Source organism: Palaemon carinicauda, chromosome 39, assembly GCF_036898095.1.
Source record: "Palaemon carinicauda isolate YSFRI2023 chromosome 39, ASM3689809v2, whole genome shotgun sequence".
In the NCBI taxonomy this organism is placed as follows: domain Eukaryota; kingdom Metazoa; phylum Arthropoda; class Malacostraca; order Decapoda; family Palaemonidae; genus Palaemon; species Palaemon carinicauda.
In genome coordinates, this window is record NC_090763.1 from 16,621,683 (window position 1) to 16,643,836 (window position 22,154).

The 22,154-nt window shown below is 43.7% G+C and overlaps 1 protein-coding gene across 2 annotated transcripts in view; it reads right to left on the minus strand.

Annotated features, from left to right (window-relative positions):
* Positions 1-22,154, minus strand: part of LOC137631028 (uncharacterized) — a 104,455-nt gene that overhangs the window by 7,596 nt on the left and 74,705 nt on the right. For both annotated transcript variants that reach the window (XM_068362590.1, XM_068362589.1), the window contains exons 6-8: positions 18,883-19,642; positions 8,178-8,315; positions 5,005-8,043 (exon numbers count right to left, since the gene is read on the minus strand). In XM_068362590.1, the coding sequence (XP_068218691.1) occupies positions 5,005-8,043; positions 8,178-8,315; positions 18,883-19,642 (3,937 nt within the window). The remainder of the gene's footprint in view (positions 1-5,004; positions 8,044-8,177; positions 8,316-18,882; positions 19,643-22,154) is intronic.

Consider the following 22,154-nt stretch of genomic DNA (forward strand, 5'->3'; position numbering starts at 1 on the left):
AGGGCGTCTGTCTGACCCTTGATCAAAAGTATTGTTTCATGCTCTGCTCTCATGAGAGGCAAAGAGCATGACGTAAAGCCTCATATGAAATAAAGATAGTGATAAGTGACAAGAGTCACAACCTGACAACTCTGGACTTTTGGAAGAACATTCCAAAATTTATTAGTTAAGACAATATACATGCCCACAGTGAAGTGCTTACCTACATTTAAATTTAGGTACAGTACTCCCAAGAAAGGGAGGCTCCAAAGAGAAGAAAGAGGAGAAAATTCATTCTACTCTCATACCATAATTACATTAAAGTAACTGATATGACAATAAAATGCTAGCTGTCCTGCAGGGGCATAGGTCTTTATATCAACTGCCTACCATAGGGCTAAGGAGAGGGTGTCCAAAGATATGTGCAATTAATCTTTCAAGTGTTGCGTAGTGAAGGTGGTTTGCCTTTTCCATACACCTGTACTTTTCATAATCAACAGCGTTTGCAGTTGCTAAGAAATTTTGACAATGATAATTTAAGATGAATATTCATATATCAGTACTATGATGACCTAATTTTTCACATTTTCCTGAAAATAATTCTCTTCACAATTACCAATTTTTTTGTGGATGAATTTTACACAAAAATCTCTTTTAAGATGATGTTTTCACAAAATTTGTCAAGACGTGATCCACCAGGAGAGGTCTGACTTTACATCGAGGTATTTTCAGGATTGATGTCAAGTCTAATACCTGACACCACTGACTTTTCAAGGTCCACAAAACTTAGCAGAGATGCATTCTCCTGAAGGGTACTAACTTCTCTAAGTTGTGAGCAGTCTGAAAAATTTCAGCCAAAGATAGGCTTGAAAGAAGTTTTTCTCAAGGAAGTGAGCTGTGATCTGTCTCAGTCACTGGACACTGTCTGTAGATGGATAAACTCCGGCTTGGAATGAACGTATGTCCTTGCCCAAGAACTATGGATCAGATGGAGGGTCTTATTGTTTAACCTTATCCCCAGATCACAGCAAAACTCAGAGCTCCTCTCTATGGTGGATAAGCTGAGAGCTTCATTCTACCAATAACAGCCAGTAGTCTAGTTAACACAGGAGTCTTGATTCCCATGGCATGTGCCCATGCAGGAAACTAGTGTGAACAAAAATGGTAAAGACCTGTGGGGCTATAAACATGCTAAAGTACCACTTTGAACTGATAAATCCTTCCTCAGAATAGGAAGCGCAGATACTTCCTTGAACCCTGGTGGACTGGAATCTGTAAGTATGCATCTTGTAGGTCTGTGGTCAACAGGAAGTCGTTCTTTCTACCAGAATTACTGTACTGGGAGTTTCAATCTTTAACTGGATTTGAAAGAAAAACTGGTTTGAGCAGGAAAGGTCTCTGATAGGCCTCCAACCTCCTGTCCGTTTCTCCACCAGGAAGAGCTTGCATTCTTCTCCAGCAATTGGGTCACTTCCTTCTCTAAGGGAAGGTCTTTCTGGTATCCCATGGAACACAATGATGGGAGCATCGGATTCAGTGTGAGAGGAGGGCGACAGCTCATGAATGGAATGAGATACTTGTCCAATGACATTGCAGGTATCCCTCAACAGGCGTAAGTTGGGGAACCTGCCACCTCTAATGCGCATCTCAATGTCCTCAGCTCTTACAGGTTGAAAGAGGACCTCTCCGTCGAAACGAAGACAAGGACTCTGGTTGTCTTTTATAATTGTAAACGTGGTCTGGGTCAGGAAGCAAACGATGTTGGGGAGCTTGTTGAGTGGTAATAGCCAAAACATAGCTGGGCGAGAAGCTGAGAATCGTGTTGCAGGAGCTCTTTGGAAAAGAGAGGCCTGGCTAGATTTCTCATACTTTTTCACTGTGGATCACTAATGGTGTTTTCAACTTCACAGAGAAGTATTAGAGTTAATATATCAATAAATTCCAGTTGAAATAAGTGGTTGCCATTCTTTGTTCTCGGCATCTGTGGGAACACTGATAACAAAGGATCTGACAAGGGAATTCAGGACTAGAAAAAGGTTTCTGCTTCTTGCTCCATTTGAGGAAGATGCAGAAGGGAAACAATCTCCTTTGGCCTTTTTCTTTCTGCGACCATTGTACCTATCCTTGCAAAAATCATAAAAAGTACCACAAGGGTGACCTTCAAGGCCAGGGCAGGATCTCATGCCCATTTAATTAGCACTTATCACTCAACAAGAAAAATCACACTAAGTATGCAAGAGGTCAGTAACAGACGTCTGCATGTCTCAATGACCAAGTGCTTAGTGGTAATAAAACCACTAGCTTTGACACACCAAGCACGCTGGTGTGAATCTAATGCAATAATACAATGTTGCCAGGCCCATGATATTTCTTGAATTTGGTCGTAACAAAACAATAACAGCACTAACCCATATACAGTATATGACGACGGTTTGTATTCGCATAAGAACAAAAATGTAATGTAATTACTTGTCTCTAGGAAAGTTGTTAATTTTAGTTCCATAAAAATCATAAACTCCTAATCTTATGAGGAATAGCTTTCTAAGAAGTTCATCCGATTGAAGGCATAATCTTTTATCTTCCACCTCAGCCCAATTAAATGATTCTGGAAATAAGGTATCTCATATGTCTCAAGCAATAAAACACATGTAGTGGTTTGTTCAATATTGGAATGAGAGTCAGACGAATCATTGTTTTACTGCTTATCCGCTGGCCCATTCTTCAAGGGAGCTGGCTTAGAATCAGGGCTAATATTACAAACAAAAGCTTGCAGCTACTGAAAAATAAAATCCATTTTGTCCTCGTTAGACATATTAACTGAGAATAGCAGATGTACAAGGACATGTGAAGTTATAGTATGGAGAAAAAGAATTGGTGGAAGGGCCAAAGGTGTGTAATATACAGTATGTTACTATTCTTCAACTAGGTGGGATATAATAAAGGCAGAAAAGGAGGAGGAAAGTAGTCTGTTTGTAGAGTGGCCTGAACAGACATAGAAACATTAAACAGTACTGTAACACTAAATGTAATTGTTGCTAATAGAAAAATTTTTACAGACCTCTACAGAATCGGATTCAATTTGCAATTCACACAACGATTAAACAGGATTGACGCACAGATGATTTTGACCTTACAATATCAACAGTCTAGGTAAGCAGAAATACTTGGAGTTTGAACTGCAGAAATACTTGGAGTTTGAACTGCAGAAATACTTGGAGTTTGAACTGCATACATAGACTGGACGTCTGAATTCATCCAGTTACTTATTCTAAACATGGATTTGGGTTTCAAGACACACTGGAGGATGGTACTGTATTTTAACCAATACATGTGGACATATAAGTCTCAGTAACCTGAACAACCCTTGAAACTTATTTATAGCAACTGGAATTAATCATATATAATAGATTCATACCCTAAACCAGAGATACCTGGTGATTTGGATATATATATGTACCATTCTTCTAGGAGTCAAACCTTAATTTTCAAGTTTTGTTTATTGTTGAAGGTATCAAAATTTCTTGACGCTAAACTTATGTAGGGAAATGCACAAAAGACTCTAATCTAGCTCAAACCTAGCTCTTTCCTACAGGCTACCAAATACAAATGACCTACAGTACACTGTATGTGAGCTGCTATCATTGTAATTGGATAATAAATCCACATCAACTTGTACTTTCTGCTGCACGAGGAAAGGGATGAAATGAGAGGCAGCAAAGCGTTCACCTGAACAAGAGGGAAACAGAGACATACGTAAAGCCCCCTTGATTAATTAGAGAAATTGCTGCAGAGGGGGAAGGGGGCAGAACTAATAGCATCTCAAACTTGCTGACTTGTGTAGGACTCAGTTAAGGAATTGCCTCCTTGTTCATAACAAAGATTACCACTTGCCCATCCTCTCTACTGAGGGACTGTGAAACATTAGAAGCACTATAAAGGAATGGATTTAAATTACTATCTACTAGCCTAAAAAAGGGTCTAAAAACACTTTTAAATCATCATTGAAGAAGTGAAAATATGAAATTGTATGTACAGTATGTAAGTAGATAACGGTAGTTGGATTCAGAAATGGTCTCATTCTGATCCATAGTTCTGAACTTTCTAACTAAACTACACAACATTTTCACCAAGCTTATCCTGAACTTTTGGGAAGATTTGAGTAAAAGAAATAGATATGGATGAGGAGGAGCAGGAACAGATTCACTCACTACTGAAACTGAAGGCTCAAGCTACCTTATTGAAGCATCCAAATCTTTACTTCAAAAAAAAAATCTATATTTTCCATAATTCTTGGCAGCATGTCTAGTTCTTCATTTATTAAAAGACAACATATCTTCAAAAGAAAGAAAAGTATATTTTTCACCTGTATCTTCAACTGTAAAAACCTCAAGAGATGCACTGACACACTTGGAATTTGGGTCTGAAGCATTGGGAATTCTATACTGGCAACTACTGATACAACAGATTACTGGTTCTTGAAGACATAATATTGAACAAACAATAACAATTAGGCAATACCCAAGATCTAGCAAAGGCTGCCTAAAAAAAAATTTAACGCTGACCAGACATACAACACGTGCAGTCAAAAGTGACAGAAGCAAAAGACTTCGCTAGCTAACACCACCTGCCACTGAGAGGGTTTAATGAATAAGTATTTCCATTTTTTCTCTGTACAGTTGATTTTCAACATAGCTTGAATCATATAAAATTAGGCAAGATTCATTAAAATAATACTATAATAATATCCTCTCTTCTCTAAAAACTCAAATCTGATTTGTCATAACTATTTTGTGTGTTATCGAAAAAATGCAGGCAAGTCTATAAATCATTAAAAGTTTAAAAAAAAAAAAAAAAATTATAGGTTTTTGTGGGGGGGGGGGAGACAACTTGGAATGGAACACCAACAATAGAAGAGGGATTACTGAATGTAAAAATCCAAACTCTGTTGAAACTACTTAACACTTACTAATATCTTAATGCCCTACTGCAACAATTAAATAAGGAAACTGAATATACTGTACATACCTTTGAGGATTGCAAATTGAGACTCCTCCATAGCACTCTCTCCTGATGATGAGGGTTGTATTGTGTTAGACTCCTGCAAGATTTCCTTGCCACTACCTTGAAAGCTGGGTATTGGGTTATTCTGATTATCCTTGGACACTTCTTCTTGGTTATTTTCTAGTTTATCAAACAAACCATCTTTTTGGTAACTACACTTATCAGTGTCTTGTAAAATGGATGAAATATTCAAATTTTCCTCTAATCCAAATCGTGAAACATTTATCTGATCTAAGTCACACGGTAGCGGCTCCTGCACAGTTGTAAAAGTGCTTTCTTTCTCAGGAGTACTTGCTTTATACGTCTTTGATACATTTGCCGAATGCAGATTGTCTACAAAAGACCCATTAGGATGATGTTCGCTAACTACCACAGTATTTGGATTGCTCTCAGCATCTAACAATGTTTGAGGTAATTCATCTTCCCTTCTATCATGAGATTCCCTTTGAACTTCACCACTTTCCCAATCATTTTGCTGCACATTCTTTGCAAGGTTATGAGTCTGTGATCCAGATACATGAACTATTCTTTCCCTTTGATGCTGGGGACCTAGATCTTCTGGTGATTGAGACACTCTTCCTAGCCTTTCATCAAAAGAGCCAGTATTAGAAAATTTGACTTTTCCTATGGCACGAGAGGAGTCACTTTGAGATGCTTGTATTATAACACTCCTACTCTCTCTGTACGAAATTGGTTCACCTGTATTTTGTTGTACATGATATTGATCAGCACTACTTTCAGGCTTGTGTAACACAGTTGAGGAATTATCATTTTTACTAGCTTCCCCAGTATTTGATGAATAACTTTGTGTGTTTACCTGATCAACTTGATTCCTTTCCAGAAGTTGATCACTAGATATTGGATGTGGAAACTGTATTGGCCTATTCCATGCTTCTTGTGAATCTACTGTTTGCCTCTGACTGTTTGGGGTGGAGCAAGTAGTATTATCATTGGGCAGTGTCTGTAAATTACTACTACTACTAGGTACCTGTATAGATGGTGGGCATTCTTGAGGAATACTAGGGCCACGGTAGTGCTGCTGAACTGGAAGCATGAGATTCTGAATGCTGTAAGATGATGAGGACAACTGTTGGTTTGAAACTTGACCCTGGGCATTAAAATGCATTTGACTAGAGTTGTATCCCTGCATATTGGGGGCTTGATTAACAGATTGTTGCCTTGACATTATATACACCTGATTTTCCTGAGGATGACTTCGAAGTTGCTGATTTACAACTGTATGAGACTGTAAACTATGAATTTGTTGATTTGGATACATGTAAGCTCTGGGATAAGTTTGACTAGAAACTTGTTGATTTGTTAGTATGTGACCTGGTAAATTATTATGCCCAGGTACGTTATGGGGCATATTTGATTGTTGCTGATGGTTATAGTTGTGACTCTGCACATGATGTGGTTGACTGTATATTTGCTGACCTGGTGCACCAGGGCCTTGAGCAGGACGCATTCCCGATTTGGGATCAGAACCAGGATGCTGTGCGTAATTATAACCAGGTCTTAAACCCATACCTGAATACTGTCCATGAGAGTAATGCACTGTATTTTTGTATAGTTGGCCTTCAGTACTGTGTGGCTGTCCTGAAGAGGTAGGTACTCTTTCTGACATATTTACCTCTACACTTCGCGGCTCACTATTTGGGCGCTGCTCCAACAAAACGTGACCTTGTACAGTGTGCGGTAAACTAGACGGCCGCTGGTCAGTGGCATGACTACGGACGCTGTGGCCCTGATTTAGCTGCCTCTCTAATACAGGAGTCCCATGTGCAGGATGGGGATTATTTACATACTGATGGTGAGGCTGATGAGACATTCCATGTACAGACACATTGTGGGGCTGTTTTGGCACCACCTGTCTTGTATGATTTATAACACCATACTTTCTCATAGGGGGAGCTTGGTGATAAGTATAGTCCACATTCCCGGGCCACTGACGTGCATTAGCTTGTGAAATACCAGGATGTGAAGACTGTCTGCTTTGGGATTCCATAGCAGAAGGGCCCATGAATGATAAAGGTGGTGGCATTGGAGATCTTTGAGCCCTAATATGGGAAGCCATATCTCTTAATGTGCTTGCATATCCTGGAACATTTCCACCCATGAAGTGCAGTCTTGGAGGTGGCGATGATCGATTGCTATGGCCAGTCACTACATTATCTTCATTGCTAGAAGCAGCTGAGGTTGTAAGTGGCTTATTAAGTTCTTGAGCGCTAACTCGAGGCAGGGTAGATGTTGGTACAGTGTTTGTTGTTGCTATACTTGTCTGTACAGGAGGGAAAGGCAATGTTGCAAACACTTTACCTTGAGTTGAAAGAGTAATGACTTCTGAAGTAGTTGAAGATGAACATGCCTGGGGTGATGATGATGAAGATCCCCTTGGTGGATATCCCTGTGGTAATACCATTGGTCTAGCAGTAATATCTGAGCCTGAAGAAGTGACAGCAGTGTTCCCACTTGGAGGATTGAATATTACTGTTGTTCCCTTCTTACCACCCTTGACACTCTCAATCATAGTCCAACTCGAAAGATCAGGGTTTTCTCTTAAACCAAAGAAACCCAAGTCCAACCTCCTATCACTTCCCTCAACACGGTCTAAGCGCCTGTTCTTACGAGCCCTTTTGGCTAAATCTAGCCCTAGCCAATATGCAAATTTTTTCTGACCAACAGTTAACCTTTCATTTTTCATAAGAAGATATTTATCTTTCCTATTAAGTATTGGGGTAATTTTTTCAGTCTCTAATGGTAGCAGCAGATTTTCATCAAAGGCTGGCTTTTTAACAGGATATAGTTTGCTTCTGGGTCTGGGAATTGAGGAGGAAGGAGGAAGAGTTTCCTCTACAAACGACTCGTCTACACCAATTCGGGCTCCCAAGAGCATCTCTTGCACAGCTGCAGACTTACTTCCAAGAGGTCCAATCTTGGGCAGCCTTTTACTTCGCAAGGTTGGAATAGGAAAGACCTTCTTCCCTCCAGACTGCAGAAAACCTGAAATAAAAACATTGTGAATTTTCACCAAGCATACAAAACTTGTGTTACATAATCAAATTTACCATTTCATGAGAATCACAAATGCTGTCAATGCCACTAAAACTAACCAAGTTTATTTCTTTTTAACTTACTTCTGATATCCCAAGTTCTCAGAATTTGTCGGACTCTCAAACCACTTGTCATGTTAATGCGATGTCTTTTCATGTAAAGATTAGTCATCTCACAGTGTCGAAGCTTCTTCAAACAAACAACTAAGGTTGCTACATGAACTGAAACAAAAATAATTGGATGAACTAGATAAATAACTTTTGAAAAAATTCAAATATGTATATATATTAATCTGATAATTTAATGAGTAAAGATTAATCACCATAATACAAACCAAAGGAAATCATGAAAATACTAATTAAATAAATAGCAGTCTTTATAATCTAGTTTGCTAAAGTTTTCATGACAATCTAATTTCTTAAATTGAATTATTCATTTTATTACTTGACCAAATCAATTGCTATTAAAAAAAAAAGAATAAAAAAAAAAAAGAAGACAACCACTCGACCATGATCAAACAAAAATGCAATTTTAATAACATTTCTTATTACTTTCTATACTCACCTGATATCCATGTTGTTTCTTACTCTAGATGTCCGTTTAAAAGACATTTACCAGTAAAAGTTTAAGTTTAAAATTTTTTTTATTGTTTCCCCTATAGATTGAATTAGCTTAATATTCTCCCCATTCTGTTTATTCAAAATATGGTACAAAATCAGGTTACATAAAATAAGTTTTCACAATTTTCTATGCATGAACTTCCTGAGGGAAAAAAGAATAACATACTCATTTAATGCCACCTTCAATATCTTAATTTATCTAAGAATTTATTGCACAGACAAATTACCTTAGATTATGAGAAGCATAAACATCATTGGGTGTTTACATAAAATCTGGTCAAACACAGATTAATATGCATTTACAACTGAATAATAATGTTAACATTTACTGTCCTCAATCGGAAGAGAAATAAATACCTTCTCAATCCCATAAATGAAACAAAGACAGAATTATTATTTCCAGGTAAGCTACAACTCTAGTTGGAAAAGCAGGATGCTATAAGCTCAAGGGCTCTAACAGGGAAAAATAGCCCAGTGAGGAAAGGAAATAAGGAAACGGAATGTGCCTGCAAAAATGAGAACTGTAACCCATTACAGTTGAACACCATGGTACAGAGGCTATGACACTCTCCAGAAGCAAGAGAACAATGGTTTGATTTTGGAGTGTACTTCTCCTAGAAGAGCAGCTTCTACCTTTTCCCAGAGAAAAGTAGCCACTGAACAATTACAGTGTAGTAAGAACTTTTTGGTTATCTTAGTGTTGTCAGATGTATGAGTTAAGAAGAGAATGTGTAAAGAATAGACTAACCTATTCTGTGTATGTGAAGAAGGAAAAATTGATCCATCACAAAAGAGGAATCCATTGTAATACTACCTGGTCAAAGGACCCAATCTCTCTCTCTAGTGGCAGTATCTCAAAAAGAGGCTGGCGCCTTTCCTAACTTTTTACCAATGAAAGAATAATAATGGCAAGTCTGTACAAATAAGTAAAATAATATTTTAAAGTCACCTAATTGTATTGTAAAAGACCAAAGAGAAACAACGTTCTCTCTACTTGAATAAAGACTGTTTGACAATTTTTAGAAACAGATCCTTTATCAGTCATGGTAGTTTAAATCTAATTCTGGATCTTGAAGCAGGTCCTTGTTTGTGATAGCTAGAACTCTCCTCCCTGGAAAAACTACTGTATCAACACCCATATTACCAAGGTTTCTAGAGGGCAGACCTATTTCCTAGGAGTAACTAGGTGGGAGGAAGGGACTTTACTACCAGTCAAGGAAAACAAGCCTACTTATATGGTCTTTTTCCCTAGAAACGCAATTCATAAAATACTACATTTTCTTGGGTTATCTTATTCTCATTTTGATAATGAGAATCAGATTCTGGCAATTTAGATTTGGACTTTTTCATCATCTTGCCTCTCAAAAAGTCCATTGATGAACTGAGTGCTTCAACCCCTCTGCCCAATTATACTATGTATCCACCTCTTTTGGTGCCCTTGGATCCTGAACATGATCACCTTATTGGTCAAGACCTAACATTAAAACTCACTATCAGGGAAAGCATCGCCAAGGATCAGCTCCCTAGATCACATGGTATCAGTAGACCTGCCTCTTTCACCCGTTTCTGGTTTAGTGAACAAATCCACACTCTGGTTGGAAAATATATCAGGTTTAACTCTTTCATGATCTTGGTCTCTCAAAGAGGTTCCTCATGACAAGAATAACTAGTTACTCTGTCCCGTAGAGCAGTGCGAGTTTTCAATAGAACAAATATCTGGGATATATCACTACCTTTTTGTTCATGAGCTCTGGAAGAAAGTATTCAGAAACACTTTCTCTTTCTGATTAAGAGAAACTATCCTGCAAGCCTATACATCCTCGGGGGAAGCGTCGCTAGGGACCCCCCTCAAGCACGATACATTTGAGCTCTCCACAAGCTCAGCGTTCTGCAAAACCACTCGGTAGTACAAGTCCTTAAAGCTGGTGGATGAAAGAAAAAATCCACCTTACTGTTGTTCCCTTCTTATCTTAAAGATGGCCCATACAGATTTTTGGACACCCTCTCAGTAGGCATTATGGTTGCAGTGCAACAAATAACCTAACTCCTCTCATGGGACATATGCCAATTTTGGCCTCAGGCCTAATTATTCTCAGCATTACTTGTTATAAGGGACACTGTAAGGCAGATAGCAACCTTGATTGGACTTGAAGCCTGCCATTGGTTATCACCCTAATGCAATTAATAATGCCTCTAATTTTCCTTAGTATTTGATGATATGCTAAATTTTCATTTTAATTATGTAACACTTGATGTTCCTAACACTTCACCCCTGGTGAAGATTCCCTTTATTGGAATTGAACGTTAAGCCTTGCCTCTTTACATGCCAGCTACTTTATTCTCTGGTGATTCTCTTTGATCTCTTCCTATTGCTTATAGTAACTGTATCAGAGAGGATGGGTATACCTCTAAACTTCAAGGAGACTTTACTCTTTAGTTTTAAAATAAAAAAAATTTACGAGCCGGTTACACTGTCCACTAATGATTCACGTTGACCTCTTACCACTACTTATAGTAATTTCATCTTCCAGAGAAGGGTATACCTCTTAACTTCACGGAGACTTCCTCCTTCCTAAGGAAGACTCCCATATAAATGACTCAGAAGTTTGTAACTACATAAGAATACACTAAAAATTTTAATACAATTTGAGTTTTTCCTTGCTAATCAAACCTGAGTCATTTACCAAAGTTCCCACCTTAACCCTGAAAATCTTTGGCCAGGTGAGTGTTGTAAATACGAGTCCTCTTGCTCCATGCAAATTCACTATGGTTATCCAGAAATGGAGTTTGATACAATCAAACCAAATTTTTATTGGCCGGTCACAGAAATCATGATTAGCAGTAACCCATATAAAGGACTCGATTTTGTATAGCTAGGAAAAATAGAAATTGTATTAAAATTTGTAGTAATGGGGAAGATTCACTAAAATTGTGATGAATTTTCATAATGTTTATCAAACCTTCTCTAATGATATTACATAACCTGAAATTCTCAACAATTTCCCGTCACAAATTAATGATTTCTAGTCATAAATCTATGAAAATCAAAAATTTTAAGTAATTTTTATTTTTCCTAACATACTTACCGAGAACTACTTTCTTAGGAGTTACCTGTAATCTCCTCTCTACCGACCAGAGTTTTGTGTAGTATACCCTAAACCCGTTTTCTATGGAGGGCTAACCCGGGAGTAAGAGAACGTGCCCCGAGGGTAGCCTTTGCGCTAGGTCGAGGTCCGCTTGGGTCGTGAGCGCCAGTAAGTTCCTCGGATGTTGCAAAAATTCTTGCAAGGGCAGAGAGGCACTCGGGGAAGGTAGGGAGGGCCATTACCCGAAAGTAGTTCTCGGTAAGTATGTTAGGAAAAATAAAAATTACTTAAAATTTTTGATTTGTTCCAACACAAAAACTTACCTCGAACTACTTTCTTAGGAGACTTACACTTTAGGAGGTGGGAGTGCCTTCCTGACCCTCAGACCCAGCAAGCGGAAGCCAAGAGGCCTAGGTATAAAAAACAAAACATACTAGGAAAACGGACGATAGGGTAGGGTAACTACACAAGAGCTCAAGTTAGTGTCTAAGTACTCACCCTTTGAAAAACTTCTTCTGATGTTGAGTCCAGTAACGCAGTTGTAGAGACGTGTTATCCAATGGTTACAAGAGGGTTATCTCCGATAAGGATAGGAAAAACGGGGATTAGGGTGAAAGGGAACGAACCTGTGTCTCCCGGTTTGCTATCCACGATTCAGCCTGGGGCTTTTACCGTTAAATCACTTGGAGCGCGGATATGACTGTTCCAATGGAGAACCCGTCTAAGGACCTCCTTGAGTAGTCCTTGAGGTAATGGGCAGTAAAGGTTGACTGGTTCGACCAATTACCTGCACGAAGGATCTGACCCACTGCCATGTTTTTCTCAAAGGCTAAGGACGTGCTCAGACCCCTGATGTCATGGGGTTTGGGAGCGCCTGGTAAGGCCAGTCCTTCTTCCTTGTAGGCCCTGGCAATAACTTGTCTCAACCAGAAGGAAATGGTATTCTTCGATACCTGTTTCTTAGTAACACCTGTGGAGACGAAAAGGCTCTTGATGCCTGGCCGGAGATGTGCAGTCCTTTCAAGGTATTTTCTAATGGCACGGACAGGGCATAACCTCAAATCCTCAGGATTCCCCGTCCTAGGAATAGCTGGCAGAGAGAAACCTTCGAATTTTGGGTCCCAGACAGCTGGGTTCTGGGTTTTCGCCACAAACGAAGGAACGAACTTGAAAGAGATCTCTTTCCACCCCTTCGAATGAGAGACGTCATAAGACAGCCTATGGATCTCCCCTACTCTTTTCGCAGAAGCCAAGGCTAGCAAAAAGACTGTCTTGAGAGTGAGATCCCTGTCTACGATATCCTTCATTGGCTCGAAGGGGGGGCCACTTAACATCTTCAGGACCCTAGCTAAGTCCCACTGAGGCACCCTAACTGCTTGTGGGGGGCAGGACTGCTCAAAACTCCTGACAAGCATAGAGATGTGTCTAGAGGAACCCAGGTCGATGCCCTTCAGAAGGAAGACTTGACCCAAGGCAGCTCGCACTCCTTTTATAGCAGTGATTGACATTCCTATCTCGTCCCTAAGATATACCAGAAAGTCTGCTATGTCTGGGACCGAGGCTTTGAGGGGCTTTATGCGCCTCGAAGCGCACCACTTCGTGAAAGAAGCCCACTTCGCTTGGTAGACTGCTGCCGACGACCTTCTCAGGTATAGCGACATCCTCTTAGCCGTAGCTGCTGAATATCCTTCCTTCCTCCAGGCGTGGAGGCGTAGAGACTGTGGGTTGTCGTGAAACCTGAGAAAGTGCGGCTGTCGTAGAAGATCTGACCTGTCGGGGAGTGGCCACGGAGGATGACTCGCCAGGTCTTTTAGGTCTGCGAACCACTCTCTCTCCGGCCACCAGGGCGCTACCAAAGTCATCCTTAAGTTTCGGGCAGTCCTTACCCTGTTGAGTACTTGCCTGATCAACGTGAAGGGGGGAAAAGCGTACACGTCTAGGTTGTCCCACTTGTGCTGAAAGGCATCCTCCAAGGCTGCCCTTGGGTCTGGGACAGGAGAACAATACACGGGAAGTTGCACGTTCAGTTTGGTTGCAAAGAGGTCCATCACCGGGGAACCCCAACGTTGAATGATGAGCTTGGCTACTTCTGGAAGGAGGGACCATTCTGTCCCTACTATTTGACCCATCCTGCTGAGACCGTCGGCTAGAACGTTCTTTTTCCCGGGGATGAACCTTGCCAATAACACAACTTGGTTCGTTTCTGCCCAATCTAGGATTTCTAGGGCGAGATCGCACAATTCCCTTGATTTCAAGCCTCCTTGCTTCTTTATGTACGCTACCACTGCGGCGTTGTCGCACATCAACGCCACAGTGTTTCCCCTTAGTAGATCGACGAAGTGCAGGCAAGCTTTCTGGACTGCCTTCAACTCTAGGACATTGATGTGTAGGTCCTTCTCCCCGTCCATCCAGGTTCCTCTCGCCGTCCCGTTGAGGAGATGGGCTCCCCATCCCTGGTTGGAGGCGTCTGTGAAAAGAAGTAACACGGGAGGGTCGTTCGCGAAGGGCATTCCCTTGAGCGAGTTCGACCGGCAATGCCACCATTCCAGGGAGGGTATTGTGTTTGGTAGGATTGGGATTAATTTCTGGTGCGAGTCCAGTTGGCACCAGAAGTTCTTCAGGTTCCATTGGACGGCTCTGAGTCTGAGTCTCCCCTGGGGAACCAGTTTTTCCAACGACACCAGATGCCCTATTAGTCTTTGCCAGTCCTTCGCCCTCCTGGGTTGCCCCGACAGGAACGGACGAAGGATCTTCATCAGATTGCTTATTCTGTCCTCCGACGGAAACGCTTTCACTAGAAGGGAATCCAGTGTCATCCCCAAATAGGTCATTCTGGTGGAGGGGGATAGGTTCGATTTTTCCGGGTTGATCATGATACCCAGACCCTTGCAAAACTGGAGAAGTTTCATCCCTTGCTCCTTCAAAACGTCCTTCGAGGAGGAAAGAAGCAACCAGTCGTCCAGGTACCGGATGAGGCGAATGCCTCGCTCGTGAGCCCACACTGAGACTGTCGTGAAGACTCTCGTGAATACCTGGGGAGCTGTTGACAATCCGAAGCAAAGGGTCTTGAATTGCAGGATCTGGGTACCACATTTCACCCAGAGAAACTTTCGACTCGAGGGGTTGACCGGAATTTGGAAGTAAGCGTCCTTGAGGTCTATGGTCATCATGTAGTCTTTCTCCCTCAAGGACAGCAGGACCGACTTCGGAGTGTCCATTTTGAACTCTGTCTTTCTAATAAACTTGTTGAGAGCCGACAGATCTTTCACCGCTCTCCACCCCCCCGTCGCCTTTTCGACCAGGAACAGGCGGCTGTAGAAACCTGGCCCTGGGTGTAGGATCTCCTCCATGGCACCCTTCTCCAACATGGTGGACACCTCCTCTTGAAGGGCAGCCCTCTTCAACGGGTCCTTGGGTACCAACCACTCCGACAGGCTGGCCGGAATTAGAGGGGGAGGTTCTGGTAAGAACGGTAACCTGTAGCCCTCCTTCAGTACGGACACTGTCCAGGGCTCTGCTCCGTGAGCTTTCCATGCTTGCCAATGTAGTCTGACGCATCCCCCAACCTGAGGCTTGGGCAGGAGTAGGGGGCCTCCCACTCTATCTCCTCCTGGAGGAGCGGCCTGAACGGCCTCTCCTGGAGGCAGAATAACCTGTCCTAAAGGAGGCCGACGCTGCTGGGGCTCCTCTACGGGGGGGCTGAGGCGCTGAGGCCCAAGAGGAAGAAGGGGCTTCTCTCCTCGTCAGGCTAGGAGGGGCCTGAGGCGCCGCGGCACTGTCTGAGACTGACCTCTTGTAGGGAGGCCTCCTTACCGGCGTAGGCCTGGGCACGTTTACTTCCTTCCTCTTAGCCACCTTCTCCATGATCTCCTCTAGCTCCTTCAAGGGGAACAAGGAGTCACCCCACACAGGAAGGCTCCTCATGGCCCTCGCCTCTCTGTCTGGGACCTTCCGGGAAAGCTTCGCCAGGATGGTGTCCCTATTGCGAAGCACCCAATTCGCTGACAGGGCGAGGGACTGGTAGGTGAGGAACTTAAGGGTCTTGCCCCCGGAGATGATAAGCTCCCTCAGGAGGCTTTGCTGTTCTGGGTCTGTCAGGTCATAAGTTGCTTGCACACCCACTAGTGTGGAAGCCCACCAGTCTAACCAAGAGGAGACGTGCACTAGGTCCTTAGACATTTCCTCCATCATCGCAGCCTCCGATTGAGAAAAACAAATCGGGGCTGAAGAGGCTCTGTCCTCCGAGGCGCCCTATCCCAGAATGTCGAGAGCAGGTTCCACTTTGCAGGCTCCCGGTCGTTGTCCCTCTGGCATATAGACCCTGCTCTGTGTTTTGAGCCCCTGGAGTAGCTTCGAAGAGCTCTGCGTCTTGGGAGCTTCGGCATTGCCTGCCACCACTCTATCAACGTGCTCTCGGCCCAGGACGAGATCTCGGGCCACAGGAAGTGCCAGGGAGGCTTTTTGTTGGACAGGAGCTTACATCAACCGGGTAAGGCTGGACCTCCAGCAGTCCTCATCGGTAGCCACCGGTTCTTCAATCCTGTGATATCTCCTGATCAGACTTATTACTTTTCTATAGGCCGAGTCCTCTGTCGGGGAACCTTCCCTACCGTCGGCCGAAGCCTCGACTTGGGCCCGGGGAGCCGGGTCACCGGGCACTCCCACCGGGCGCCTTGGTTCTGGCACAACAGGCACTCCCCTGCGGAGGTACTGGTCTTCCCCGGCGGAGACCTCCGTACCAGGGACGGGGGTTAGGACTGGCATTGCCGAGCCGGCGAGAACTACCGTCCGATCATGCTCTCTGGGGGACGAGGACGCGGATCCCGTGGGCTGACCCGACAGCGGGAACCGTTCCTTAAAGTCCGAGGGCCGCACCAGCTGGGCTGATTCGGCCAGGCTGCCCGTAAGGAAGCACGGTTCCCCCCGCTGGGCGGGGTGAACCGGAGGCTTCGCGGTCTTATGCCTGCCTGCAGAGGCCTTCTCGCGTTTCTCCCTGCGAGGGTCATAACTACGTCTGGAGGATGGTCTCCTTGGCGAGAAATCCCTGGACCGCCGGTCTGGGGAACACTGTATCTCTGACTTACGGGGAACGAATACCCAATCACCATCGGGTGACCTACTCCTCCTGTGTTTCCTCCGTGGAGAGCGGGACCGCCTCCTGCTGTACCTGGAACGGGATCTTGAGCGGGAACGCCTGCTCCTGGACCGCTCCCTCCGGCGCCGATGTTTCCTCCTGGCTTCTTCTCCCGAAGAGAATGACTCCCTACCATCCAAACAGCCCGACGACACCGTACCAACCGCACGACGGGCAGAAGCGGGGGCCGCGGAGGGCTTCGCGACTCGTTGCGTACCTGAGGTAGAGGGTTGCAGGAAGGTTTCTGGAACCTCCGTCAGAGGAGTTGGGAACGAGGGTTGGCGCCCAACACTAGGGAACCAGGTATCCAGGACCTCTTCCATCCGCATAGGGGACCTACCTGGCGTTTTAGGGAGCTTCCATCCGAAGGTATCACTTACTGCGGAGCCTAACTTACCCTGGGTGTCGCCGCCTGCCGAAGAACCTGAAACACAGGCCCACGAAGGGGGCGAAGACATAGGAACAACATTGCTACACCATAAGGGGTCATCGGAGGAAACGTGCCCCCCAGCACAAGGGCCGAGTCTCCAGAACTCCCTGACACAGCACTACCAGGCTCCTCACTAGCCCGAGAAGGCCCCGCAACTCCCACTTCACACACACCAGACTCCTGGGGAAGAACGCCCGGCTCTTTCCCCACAACGGACTTACCTCGTCCCCTACTCTGGGTAGGGGAAGGAGAGAGAGAAGCCCGTCGGACCGTCCACTGGGCGACGGTAGCGGCGAAGAGACGCTAGATTTTCTGGGTGAACGTTTCGACGATTTTTTTTTCTTCGTACCGTATCGCACCCACTGAATTTCACTCCAACCAACACACTCAAAGCACATATCCGAAGGAGAGCAAACTTTGCCCCTACAGGAAGAGCAAAGGGAGTGAGGATCCACTTCAGGTTTGGAGAGGAACGCTCCACACGATTTTCCGGCTCTAGGCCCAGGACAACGGCGGATCTGCTCCATAACGCACAAACACAAGACACAGGAACGCAGGGAATCAAAGGAATACACTTGGGAAGCAAGGAAGGGTAGTGAACGCACAGGAACATAAGGGATAAGCACAAGTTACCACGCGGTAAACACGCGGGACACACGAGGCGGACACAAAGGGTCGAGAGAGACGAGAGCGACGTGGTAACACGTCGCGACCAGAGAACTTACTGGCGCTCACGACCCAAGCGGACCTCCACCTAGCGCAAAGGCTACCCTCGGGGCACGTTCTCTTACTCCCGGGTTAGCCCTCCATAGAAAACGGGTTTAGGGTATACTACACAAAACTCTGGTCGGTAGAGAGGAGATTACAGGTAACTCCTAAGAAAGTAGTTCGAGGTAAGTATTCGTGTTGGAACAAATATATTTTTATTCCTTAAATATTAATTTAGGTTAATGGCAAAAAGAAGAATATAAAGAAGAATACTGGTGAAACAAAACATAATTCTAAGAAAAAACCGATAAACAAAAAGCCTTGCCCCAAAACAAACAATTATATAAAAATGGAAAATAGAACATCTCCAGTCCAAAATACATACTAATTGAATAATGAACTATGGGACACATGAAAATCTAATTCCATGCACCTGCTAAACACTCGAGGAGAAAATACAGATGAGGTATAACTCATTATCATTCTAAATACCAAAGAAGCTGGCTCTGCCTAAAAAATGAAGCTTGTTCATTCAACTTAAAAATCTGGAATTCTCATTAAATTTATTTCCATAAAATTCCTCAAGTTGCAAGACTCTATGAAATAATGCTACTAAATTTTCCATGTTTTGGAATTCTGTTTTCTTTTATGAAATTTGGGTAGTGGGGAAGTTTTAATTGAGGAGATAAGTAAATCTAAAATAATACTTTGCTTCATCTTTCAGAAAATTTGATAAACAACATTAGTGCTACACCATACACAATACTTCTGATGAAGACAACTTAAAACAACAATGTATAAGAACCATACCTGTTTTACCACTTGCTATCTTAGCTTTAATCCACTCAGTCAGATGATTTGCAGTTGTTTCTGACTCTGACCTGGAAGCCTCAGACTCACTAATTATGTTGTCTGACTCTGACAACTTCACCAAAGGACCTGCAAAACTTGAAGGTATTTCCACTTGGGTAGAATGTAAAGGTGCCACTGCATCTTCTGGATTGGGAGATTTATCTGAAGAACTTGAGGATGCCTCATCTTGGGTCTCTACTTGGGCTGAGCTCGAAGATACCTCTGCTTGGGCTGAACTTGATGACGCCTCTGTTTGAGATGATCCCAACAATGACTCTCCTTGGTCTGAACTAGAGGCCTTCACAGACACTAAACTTTGGGTTACAACTGCTGCAGAACTTGAAAGGGTTTCATCTTGGGCAGAGCTTGAGGGTGACTCAACACGAGTTGAGTCTGTAGCTATTCCAATGTGTGTCCGACTTGATGGTGCTTCATCTTCGACAGAACTTGAAGGTTTCTCCATTTGGTCAGCACTTGTGGATGCCTCTACTTTTTCACTGGCTAACACTGAATTACATTCTACAGGTTCTATTTTCAATGATGGCACATCATCTTCCACCAGATTATTACTTAACACTAACCTGCCATCTGGCAGTTTAGTTGTCTTTAATAAATGGGCCAAAACTGCCAAGGAGCTGGTAACTCTAACTGTGGAGTCATCATATAATGGTAAATTTGGTTTCAGTTCCCTGTTTTCGTATATCTCTTTCCTTAGTACCTGTGAATGATAAAGATTAACAAATTTGCCAATTAGAATCATAAAACTTAATTTAATAAAAACTGAGCTGAGAAAAAAAATACAATACAAACAGCTACTTTGAAAATATATAAAACCAAATACTCTTATAGACAAAGTTTGAAAAATATAAGCCATGGAAAAATCTAAAAAATAAATTACATATAACAGATTTTGAATGTAACTTGTATTTTTCCTAGCTATACAAACTACAGTCCTTTGAAATAGGGAGCATGGCATAAGCAGAGTTAAAACGACTCTTGAAATCGTCAACGAGGAAATTAATGACAGGTGGCGAGTGTGGGCAAATAACACTGGCCCCAACTGTCAGAAGCTCTTCAATATTGACCATCAGCTCAAGCCTGAGAGGGGTTGTTGAACCGAGCAGGGGGCAGAAAAATAAGAGCCAATCATTATACCTTTCATTCCAGACATATACCTATACGCTACCATAGACAAGACGCTTTCTGTCCTGTGTGGGAACTGGGTTAACGTAAATTTGTTATTAGAAAGGGATGGACACTTGAAAGTTAAGTGTACTATTAAGAGAATGTATATACACTCAGTGATTCAACCTCTGTTAGTGTACCGAGGAACTTACAAGACAAAATTGATCAACTAATGAGGTCCACCAGATCAAAAAAGTCTTTATTACTTTTTTTATAGGCAGTGTGTTTAGTGTTCTGTTTGGGTAGCTACAGAAAACGATGTTCAAAGTCTAAATGATTGTTTGGATCAATTAGAAAAAGGGCAAAACAAAAAGGAAATCCAATTCATACACCAATGGAAACTAACAATAAAAGTATAGAAAACAAAGAAAACGGTAAACTATATTTATCACGTCAATATGAATATAACTAATAAAATTGAAGATCTAAAAAATATTATTAAAACAATTTATGTAGAAAGTGAAATTGGAAAGCATTGGAATATTATAAATGCCTAATTTAACCCTCAAAAGGGGTACTCTCAACCCAGTTACAATTATCCCGACAACTTTAAAAGAAATTTTACAATGGTGTAACAGTGAACAGTCATTACAAACATTTAGTGACAGACATTTTTGTATCATACATTATCAATGTTTCTTCCTCTTGCTGTCTTGTCGAGGAGATGAGCACCCCAACCCTCCTTGGATGCGTCCGTGAACAGGAGCATCTCCGGAGTGTCGGCTGCGAAGGGCATTCCCTTGAGGGTGTTCGATCTGTCGTGCCACCACTTTAGGACTTCCTTCGTCTCCGGGGACATCGGGACCACCTTGTGCGGGGAGTCTCTCTGGTTCCAGGTCTCCTTCAGGTTCCATTGTACTCCCCTGAGTTTGAGTCTCCCCTGTGGGAGTAGCTTCTCTAACGACAGGAGGTGGCCTATCAGTCTCTGCCAGTCCTTAGCTCTCCTGGGCTGGTCCGACAGGAAGGGCCGTAGGATCTGGTCCAAGTTGTCCAGTCTCTCCGCGGAAGGCAAGGCTCTCGCCAACCGGGAGTCCAGGACCATCCCGAGGTAAGTCATCCTGGTGGAGGGTATCAGTTGGGACTTCTCCAGGTTGATGATGATACCCAGGATGTTGCAGAACTGCGGGAGCTTCACGCCTTGCTCCCTCAGTACTTCCCCTGAGGCTGAAAGCAACAACCAGTCGTCCAGGTACTGAATCAGGCGGGTACCATGTTCGTGTGCCCAGGCCGAGACTGTTGCGAAGATCCTCGTGAAGACCTGAGGGGCTGTGGACAGACCGAAGCAGAGGGTCTTGAACTGCAACGTTTGGGTACCCCATTTTACCCTTAGGTACTTCCTGCTGGAGAGGTGAACAGGGATCTGGAAGTATGCGTCCTTGAGGTCTATGGACATCATGAAGTCTCCCTCCCACAAGGCCGCTAGGACCGACTTCGGAGTGTCCATCTTGAAGTCAGTCTTGCACACGAACCTGTTGAGGGCTGAGAGGTCTATGACTGGTCTCCAGCCCCCTGTCACTTTCTCCACCAGGAAGAGTCTGCTGTAGAACCCTGGACCTGGGTTCTTGACTGATTCTATGGCCCCTTTCGCCAGCATCACAGAGACCTCTTCTTGTAGGGCCGTCCTTCTCAAGGGATCCTTCGGTGACAACCATTCCGCCTGCAGATCTGGTATCAGAGGTGGGGGGTCCACCAGGAAGGGCAACCTGTACCCTTCTTTCAGAACTGTTACGGTCCACGGATCCGATCCATGGTCTCGCCATGCTTGCCAAGAGTGTTTGAGGCATCCCCCCACCTAAGGCTTCGGCAGGAGTAGGGGGCCTCTCTCCCTATCTCCTTCGAGAGGCGCGGCCTGAACGACCTCTTCTGGCGGCCGAATAGGAAGGCCTGAAGGCTGACTGCGCAGCCGGCATTCCTCTACGGGAGGGCTGCGGAGGCTTCTGCCAGGAAGTAGTAGGGGCGTCTCTCCTGGGCTGGCTAGGTGAGGCGAGAGGAGGGAGAGACACGTCGGAGGGTGTCCTTCTATGGGCAGGTCTTCTCGCTGGAGG